At 40.1% G+C, this 10,146-nt stretch overlaps 1 protein-coding gene across 3 annotated transcripts in view; it reads right to left on the bottom strand.

Annotated features, from left to right (window-relative positions):
* Positions 1-10,146, bottom strand: part of DMGDH (dimethylglycine dehydrogenase) — a 78,234-nt gene that overhangs the window by 6,560 nt on the left and 61,528 nt on the right. For 2 of the 3 annotated variants that reach the window (XM_017527712.2, XM_017527714.2), the window contains one exon: positions 1,414-1,548. In XM_017527712.2, the coding sequence (XP_017383201.1) occupies positions 1,414-1,548 (135 nt within the window). Of the gene's footprint in view, positions 1-1,413; positions 1,549-3,855; positions 4,007-10,146 lie in introns of those variants that run through there. The other variant, XR_005200093.1, reaches the window with a different exon arrangement.

The following is a 10,146-nucleotide window of genomic DNA, read 5'->3' on the forward strand; positions in this document are numbered from 1 at the left end:
GGGGTTTCACCATGTTGACCAGGATGGTCTCGATCTCTTGACCTTGTGATCCACCCGCCTCGGCCTCCCAAAGTGCTGGGATTACAGGCTTGAGCCACCGCGCCCGGCCAAAAAAATTAAATTCTTAAGGGACATCAGCAGAGACAGAAAAGAGATCAAATTGAAGTGTTCCACATGCCTTAGAAGAAAGGGCCAGAAATTCAATGTCAGAAACTACACCTGGGTTGGAAATCAGTTCTATCAATCACTAGCCATGTAACCTCAAGCAAGTTACTTAATCTCTCTGAGCCCCTCAAAGCCTCATCTTTAAAATGGAAATGCTCATACATATCTCGCAGGCATGCTGTAAAGTTAAATGGGAGAGCACATGAAAAATATCTGGTATACAGGAAGAACTCAGGAGATGTTAGCTCAATGTCAAACTGACCCATGCTTTAGCCCCAAAGGCTGTGATTTGACACCACTGGCTTTCTTCACGTCTAGCACTCCGTGTGTTACTGATGAGATGGAGACAATGTAAACAAATATCAAGTAGGCTGCAGTGAATAAGAAAAAAACCCGCGCGCAGAAGCTTTGAGTCTTGGGTAATGACCAAGCTGACCCCGTTCATCGTGGAACAGCTGTTCAGATGAGGTTTGAAGGCCCCATTCTCTCCCCCTGGTCTAAGCTGTGTGTCCCACACATGCCTGTTAACACCAGGCAAAACACACCCACACCCGGTTTGAGCCAAATTGGGTTTTACAAATCGTAATAAAAAAATGGAGAAAATAACTGAGTGAAGAAAGCTTGGAAGAAAAAATGGAGAAAATAAAGTCCCATTGATAAGTTATCTGACTAACCCTGGTTTTACTGAATACAAATAGAAAGAATGAAAAGTAACATTCCAAAATGAGAAAGTAATTTTACTCTTCCTGAAGAACCAAATGGTTTCCACTTTTCACTTTACTTTCTAAGGTTCTACCCTCTATTGTCATAGATGCTTTCATTTGGATGTTTTCCCTGCTAATACGCTGACTGTCTCCTTCTGAAAAATCCATAAAAGCTAAATCAGAATGCCAAATTTGTTATAAAATCCACCTTTTGCATTTACACACATGGATGTGGCGAGCAAATAGATCATTTTATCCTCTAAATCACACTGTCCTCATTGTCCAGTGTATTTATTTCAAGTCTTTGGGTTTATTTTCTTTAAAAAGAGTATATAGAATTTTATGTTTTCCAGAAATTAGCAGCATTTCATTTTCCTTTCAGTTAATTGCGTTCTGATTTTTTAATGTCAGCTCAGAAATCAAAAGTGTGTCATCCCTCCAATAAATAATTAATAGCAAAAGGGTTTAAGAGGAAACAGGAAGAAGGGGAGTTTCTGTTGCAGAAGATGCCACAGCCACTGGCAGTGAGGTCCTCAGCACTCACCTTGCCATTGTACCAGATGCTTTCATTTCCCTCTGGATCAACATCATCCGTTGCCAAGGTGAGGCACACCAGTCTTCGTTTCAGCCCCTTGGCTTTAATCTGTTTCAGTGCTTGCTTTCCTATGAAATCTGCTGGCTGCAGGAATCCAAGATAATGATGATGAATGAATGCTCAGACACTGTGACAAGGTTAGAGATGCAAGCATTTAAATTTGTCTTTGCTATTTTCTCGCCAATTACACATTAAATAAAAATACAGATTGGATCAAATGTCTAGACAAATATTTCTTAGCCCTCAAATGACAGTATCAGCCACCTATTCCTTCAGAATATGTTAGACACAATGGCAATAACTTGTGATGACAATTTACCAGAACCACCTAGGCAGAAAAACATAAGGCATGTTGCAATGGTGGATTATGAAAGTGACCCTTGTGTCTAATAGGTCTGGACAGTGGTATGGGCTGTCAGTAAGCAATGTGCGACTCAATTTCTACCTATAGGAAGTCTTTTACAAGAAGAAAATTCACTTTTTTGAAACATGATGCTAAAATAACCCCAAAATGCAGTATTTTTTTTCTTCTTCAGAATAATGTCCCTGGAATGTGTTTACCTATTGGGTTTCATTCATTAGCTCATTCTGGAAACATTTATTGAGCCCCTACTATGTGTGAGGCATAATGCTAGGCCCCGTGTGGGTAACAAAATGAGTTAGACACAGACATTTTAATCAAAGAATTTATTCTTCAATACTGTGCTTTTCAATCTGTTTTTTTCCTTCTTCCATGCAACACATGACAGATGACATTCCTATTCCTAATACACTCCCATGGGCACCTCAGGGTTATTCCCAGTGCAATCAATGCAAGGGAATGAGAGCGACATTGTTATAGGGATAACCTTGAATTCATTCTTATGTGTTAAATTTAAAAAGTAGGAATGAGGCAAACTGGAAGACTTCACACTTATTGGTAATACACCTTAATACACCCTACCTGTGAACAGGACACACAAGCGAGCAATGACTCCTCAGTGGAGACACTTAGCTAATAAGGGAGATAGAATTCTACTCAACCAAATGCCAGGAAACACATGGTAAGTGTGATAAACTAGGCAGAGGTGAAGAGAGAGCACTGAGAGAGAGCGCCCTGGAGGGAAGGCTGACATCCGTGGGAGGTTAGGGTGAGACTTCTACATACTCTGCCTAGACAAGCATCTCTTATGTGAGGGATAGGAAATTTGTGATATATAAATCATATCTATGGTGAATGAGATTTAATCAGAGATCACGATGTGGAAAACAAGATTCTCAAAACAGTTCCCACAGTCTACTCTTTGAAAGCAAAGAAAATAAACAACCAAAAACTTTTATTTCTTCACTGGCAACAAAAAAAGAGAATATTTCATGCCAAAGACGTCCTCCACCACTAACATTTAGGATGTACACAGTTCTTTCTGCACATGAAACATTAAGGAGTGAGTGTAATAAATCCCCTTAACCTCCAGAGAAGCAGCAGCAGGTCCTCACACACCCTCACCTGAGAACCTCCTCCATCCCCACCCCACCGCCCAGTCAATTCTTTTCCTAGTTTAGAGCCTCTAGGATGAACCACAATGAAATATTTCTATGGACAATCCAACTTTAAATTGCTGACCTGCACAGGAAGTTAAAGTTTCCATTAGCCGAGGTTAAAATAATGTGCAAAATGAACATCCAATTCTCTCTCCTTCCCCAGGGTGATACAAATGATAAAAACCAACTATAAAGCTTTATTATGAAGCCAGAGCATGAAAATTTAAAGAAGATTGGAACCCGTGTTATTTAATATGGGACTAATGGGGGCAGGAGTCACAGGAAGAGCTTGATTCATTTGAATTCATATACAGGCTAAATTCATGGTAACAAAAGTCATAACAAACCAAAGTTCACTATAGTTGACCCTTGAACAACACCACTTTAAATTGCGGAGGTCCACTTATATGTGGATTTTTTTCAGCCAAACACAAATAGAAAATACAGTATTCATGGGATTTGAAACCCATGTATATGGAGGGGCTGACTTTTTGTAAACATGGGTTGGTGGTTTTTGAGTATACTCATATTTTGATATGTGTGGGGGTTCTGGAACCAATCCCCCAAATATACAGAGGGATGACTGTGTATCTAAGAAAGAATTCTCTAACAGCAACAATTTTTCTTTGCTCTTTTAAAGAGGAGACTTGCAATCATAGAATAATGATGACAAAGGGTGCTTTTTAGAGTTCTTGTCTACATTGGCATCAGTAACTATACTGAAAAGTTTTATGCCTTGTTGTGTGAAGAAGCCCTTAAACAATACTCAATGTATCATGCAGTGTGATCTGTGGAATGCCAGCAGATCTGAAATTATTTCCTCACCTACTGTCATGACATCTGACTCTTTACCCTTAGAGACTCATTTACCTCTTGAAGGTTTTTAATCTTCCTGAGTCCTCTATTAAATAATTTTCTTTCAATTATTTTCTCAAGTGTTGTTAAGTCCCTGCTGAATATCAGATACTGTGTTAGGCAGTGGGTATTCAGAGCTTCAGAGAACATGGTCTTGGGCCCAGTCCTGAAATTATTACATCTCCTCAATGTTTTAACTTTTTGCAGGAAAAAAGAACAATTTGAGATTATTGGAAACATAGCAGAACATGACACATAATAAATTTTGAAATATGACTCACAGTTGGTTCTGTGTGTTCTAGGGTGTAAAAGTCAGAAAAGTTTTGTAAATCTAAAACAAAGAATATCTAATGTGTGGAGGCAGAAGTGCAAACAAACAGAAGCTGTGATACAGTATGACCCAGTTCCACCTGGGATGGGAGAGTGGGGATCAGGACAGCATTCTTTGAGTTTTGAAAGATGAGTAGGTTTCACAACAACTACTGTCTGTACAGCCTATCCCCAAAGTGTCTGTATTAATTATAATTAGATCTGCGCAAAAACACCCCACAGATGCTGGGTCTGGAGTCTAAGAGCAGTGCTTTAACTCAGTCAAAGACAGGTAATGAACGAACTGGTTAAGGAGCAAAATCTCAGGAGTCTTAGCCCTGTTCGTTTAGCCTACTGCGAACAGCCTTAATGGAGCCACTTAAATCAATATCTGCCACACCACTGGAGGGATGTGGTGGAAGCTGGCCATGACCAGCTGGGGGTGCTGAATGAGATCTATGGGGCAGAGCTAGGCGAGGGATGAGATGTGGTAGAAAGGGAGACTAACTCTACCTTTGTCAAATTCACAATTTTACCAAAGGCTGAGAGGGAACATCAGGTATTAGTTAACCATGAGGGAAGCAGGAAAGGTAGCAGGTGATCAGGCAAAAACTTTCTCTAGAAAAAAAATTGGACTAAGTACATTCAGTTCTAAAAAATAAAATAGTAATAAGTAATATTTACAATTTCTTAGGCCCTTGCTATGTGTCACATATTAAAATGATGGCTTTGCACTCACGAGCTCATTTAATCCTCATGACAACCCTTTAAGATGGATATTTTGATCCCCAGTTTATGAAAGACTAAACTGAGGCTCAGTTACATGACAAGATAAACATGTATCTTTAGATTTTATCCACATTTTTTTAAATGCCTGCGCCTGGGGTCTGTCATTAGAAAGCACAGATGATATAAATACTCTAAATAAAGAATGTTTCTTTTAATTTTTTTCTAGGTGGCCTGAACCTATTTTGAAAGATATTTATTACAGAATAACATTTGTGTACTATGTGAAAGTACTTGAAAACATTCTGAATGTTAATGCAGTTTGATATCTGTATTTGTGTACCCCTAAATTAGGAGGTGGTCTTGTCAGTAATTTCATCCTCAGACATGAAATAAAATATGTCTAACATGTTTTATTCTAACAAAAACAACAAAAATCTCATTGAAAGTAAGGAACACTTATTTTCTTTTTGCTTTTCTTTTTTTTGAGATGGAATCTCTCTTTGTCACCCAGGCTGGAGTGCTGTGGTCGCAATCTCAGCTCACTGCAGTCTCTGCCTCCCGGGTTCAAGCAATTCCCTGCCTTAGCTACCTGAGTAGCTAGGACCAGGCACACACCACCATGCCCTGTTAATGTTTGTATTTTTGGTAGAGACGGGGTTTCACCATGTTGGCCAGGCTGGTCTCCAACTCCTGACCTCAGGTAATCTGTCCTGCTTGGCCTCCCGAAGTACTGGGATTACAAGCATGAGCCACCATGCCCAACTAGAACACTTACTTTCAATAAGTGCTATAAGCACAGACAGGAGACAGCACCTCCCCCTTGGCACAATCCCCCTGTCTCAGACTAACAAGGCTTCTGACTTAGGTAGATTTTTTAAGTAAAGTGATAGCATTTCATTTTTATTTTACTTGGCTTTGCTCCTAAGATTATAGATTTTACTGTACTGTATAATTATTAATTATAAAGGAGAGGAAAATGTGTCTGAAGGTTAATGCTGTAATTAAAATCAGTGCTTTCAGGATGACCCAAGAACGGAAATATATTTCTTTAATAAGTCATTGCCAAATTAACTATATAAATAGCTATTAATATCTTTGAAAAACGTATAAATTTCTGAGCACCGACAGAGACTATAGTGTAAAAATAATCTTGGCTTGTGTTTTTAAAATTAATTAATTTTAAATAGCAATATGAATCATTAAAACAGCCACCTGTAATACATACTAAATAGAACATTTATCTATATGAAAACATTAAGTAGATTTTAAATGAAAGATAATTACTCATCTCTCATTAGCTCTATTAAAAGCACCATATAACCTAAAAGGACATGTAAATGAAATAAAGTAAATCAGTATATTTTTGGTTGTATTCTTAAGGTAATGGAGAGCTCTCAGATATATAGTTAAAGTTAAATTTGACAGCAGCAGTGGTAGACAGGGTCTGATATGGAGACTCAGGGTAGTGGGCTGTAAGATACTGGGAGAGATTATGAAAATACAGTCTTGGACATTTTCTTTCTATCTATGTAGAGTAAAAAACCCATCAGAAAATCCAAAGAAGTCATCAATTTTTTGATTGATTTTGTATCAATCAAAATCCACTCATCTTTCAGAACTCAACTCAAGGAACTTCTCTAAACAATTGGTGATGACAGAATGCTGTCCCCGGCCCTACTCTGCTACTCCAGGTAGAACTGGGTCATGTTCTTCCTTGAGCCCCCACTGTCCACACCTTTATCATAGCTTCTGTTTGTTTGTATTTCTGCCTCCACACATTAGATATTCTTTGTTTTAAATTTACAAAATGTTTGTGACTTTTACACCCTCATAGAAAGTTCTAAAGACATAAGGGAATCAGTGTAACATCCTCTGTCTCAGTAAAGCTTCCCTGGAAATCAGCCATAGCCGTGGTTGTGAAATCAGTCTCCTGTGTCTTACAGGTGTGGAAGGGCTGCAGAGACTCTTTGAGACCTTTCCTCCATTGTTTTGGTCATCAGTTACGGTAAGTGGCAGAGTGGAGACAGAAATCCAGATGACAGGCTGCACCACTACCCCTCAATACTTTCCTGAAAAACTTCTCATTTAGAATGGGCTTTGAGTCATCATTTAAAACAATCTGGGTGGGAATCCCATTACAAAGCCTGTGGTCATCACTCACCTACAGTCTATGTCAATCTGAACTTTCTTCAGTCAGTTGCGTAGTACCCTGTGTACCTGTGCATGCCTCAGGAAACTTACAATAAAGCTGTAAACTAGATTCATTCATTTGGGGAGAATGAATTCACTTAATACCCCCCACCCCCATAATTAGACAAATTAAAGCATTATTCATTTCATATTTACAGAATTAGAATCACAGGAGTCTTAAAGCAAGCAGAAAACTTAGTCCAAACTCATTTTTCACATGAGAAAACTAAAGCCCTACAAAATTATGGTCTTGCCAGAAGTGACAAAGTGAGTTAGCACCAAACCTCAAACCCAGGTTTCTCAACCCTTGGTTCCTTTTCCACTATGCAAAGCTTCTTAACATTCCACATAAGTTTACAATAACCACAATTTCAATATCTCCTTGATAGCAAAATGTTAAATTATTAGTTTAGCAACTAAAGTTGGTTATTATTGGCTAGAAAATGGATACTCCCTGTATTAGTCTGCTCTTGCATTGCTCTAAAGAAATACCTGAGACTGGGCAATATATAAAGGAAAGAGATTTAACTGGCTCACAGTTCTGCAGGCTGTACAGGAAGCATGATGCCAGCATCTACTTGGCTTCTGGGGAGGCCTTAGCAAGCACAGTTAGAATCATGGTAGAAGGCAAAGGGGCAGTAGCACTTCACATGGTCAAAGAAGGAGCAAGAGATAGAGTACAGAAAGGTGTTACATATTTTTATATGACCAGATCTTATGAGAACTCATTCACTATTGTGAGACCAGGAGGATGGTGCTAAACCATTCATGAGAAATCTGTCCCCCTGAGCCAATCGCCTCTCATCAGGCCCCACCTCCAACATTGGGGATTACAATTCAACATGAGATTTGGTGGGGAAACAGATACAAACTATAACATTATGCCTCTGACCCCAAAATTTCACATCCTTCTCATGTTGCAAACTATAATCATGCCTTCCTAGAGTTCCCCAAAGTCTCAGCTCATTTCAGCATTTATTCAAATGTCCAAAGTCTAAAGTCGCATATGAGGCAAGGCTAGTCCCTTCTGCCTATGAGCTTGTAAAATCAAAAACAAGTAAGTTACCTCTAAGATTCAATGAGGATACAAGCACTGGGTAAACATTCCCACTCCAAAAAGGAAAAATTGGCCAAAAGAAAGGAGCTATAGGCTCCACAGAAGTCAGAAAGCCAGCAGAGAAGTCATTAAATCTTAAGGCTCCAAAATAATCCCCTTTGACTCCGTATCTCACAACCAGGGCACACTGGTATGAGGGGTGAGTTCCCAAAGCTTTGGGCAGTTTTGCTTCTCTGGCTTTGCAGGGTTCAGCCCCCACAGCTGTCTTCATGGGCTGGTGTTGAATGCCTGCAGCTTTTGTAGGCTGAGGGTGCAAGCTGCTTGTGGGTTTACTATTCTAGGGTCTAGAGGATGGTGGTTCTCATCTCACAGCTCCACTAGGCAGTGCCCCAGTGGGGACTCTGTGTGGGGTCTCTAACCCCACATTTTCCCTCCACACTGCACTAGGTAGAGTTTCTCCCTGAGGGCTCCACCCTTGCAGCAGGCTTCTGCTTGGAAACCCAGGCATTTCCATACATCCTCTGAAATTTAGGTGGAGGCTCCCAAGCCTCAACTCTTGCACTCTGTGCACCCACAGGCCTAATATCATGTGGAAGCTGCCAAGACTTATGGCTTGCACCCTCTGGAGCAGCAGCCCAAGCTTTACTAGGGCCCATTTGAGTCACAGCTAGAGCTGGAGCAGCTGGGATACAGGAAGCAGTGTCCCAATGCTGTGCAGGGCAGTGGGGCCTAGGCCTGGACCACAAAACATTCATTCGTCCTAGGCCTCTGGGCCTGTGATGGTAGGGTTTGCTGTGAAGTTCTCTGAAATGCCTTTGAGACCTTTCCCCTACTGTTTTGGTGATCAGCACTTGGCTCCTTTTCACTTATGCAAATGTCTACAGCCTGCTTGAACTCCTTCCCAGAAAATGGGCTTTTCTTTTCTATCACATGGCGAGGCTGCACATTTTCCAAACTTTTACACTCTGCTTCCCCTTTAAATATAAGTTTCAACTTCGGGTCATTTCTTTGCTCACACATATGAGCACTGGCTGTCAGAAGTAGACAGGCCACAATCTTGAATATTTTCCTCCTTAGAAATTTCTTCCACTAGATATTCTAAATCATCAGTCTCAGTTTCAAAGATCCACAGATCCCTAGGGCAAGAGCACAATGCAGCCAAGCTCTTTGCTAAGACATAACAAAGGTGACCTTTATTCCCATTCCCAGTAAGTTCCCATTTCCATCTGAGAACTTCTCAGCTTGGCCATCTCTGTTCATATCATTATCACCATTTAGATCACAATGATTCAACACATCTCCGGGAGTTTCAAACCTTTCTTCATCTTCCTGTCTTCTTCTGAGCCCTCCATACCCTTCTAACCTCTGCTCATTACCTAATTCCAAAGCTGCTTCCACATTTTCAGATATCTTTATAGTAAGATTCTATTCCTCGGTACCATTTTCTATATTAGTTTATTCTCTCACTGCTATAAAGAAATGCCTGCAACTGGGTAATTTATAAAGAAAAGAGATTTAATTGGCTCACAGTTCCATAGACTGTACAGGAAGGATGATGTGGGCATCTGCTCAGCTTCTGGGGAGGCCTCAGGAAACTTATAATCATGGTGGAAGGCAAAGGGGGAGCAAGCATGTCTTACATGGCAGGAGCACGAGCAAGAGAGAGGAGGGAAGTGCTACATACTTTTAAACAACTAGATCTCATGAGAACTCGCTCACTATTGTGAGGATGGTACCAAGGGCCATGGTGCTAAATTATTCATGAGAAGCTGCCCCCATGATCCAATCACCCTCCACCAGGCTCCATCTCCAACACTGGGGATTACAATTTGACATGAGATTTGGTGGGAACACAGATCTAAACCATATCACTCACACATACAGGTTTTCATTCTTTGCCCTCAGCAATTTAAAAGAAACCACTCATATAGCATTTTTCTAACCAAAATTACTGACTCAAAAGTTAAAATTCCTTCTCAAAAGTCTTTAACATTATTAGAAAAGGGACCTATATGTTAAAA

This window comes from Cebus imitator, unplaced genomic scaffold, assembly GCF_001604975.1.
Source record: "Cebus imitator isolate Cc_AM_T3 unplaced genomic scaffold, Cebus_imitator-1.0 Scaffold50, whole genome shotgun sequence".
NCBI classification, from domain to species: domain Eukaryota; kingdom Metazoa; phylum Chordata; class Mammalia; order Primates; family Cebidae; genus Cebus; species Cebus imitator.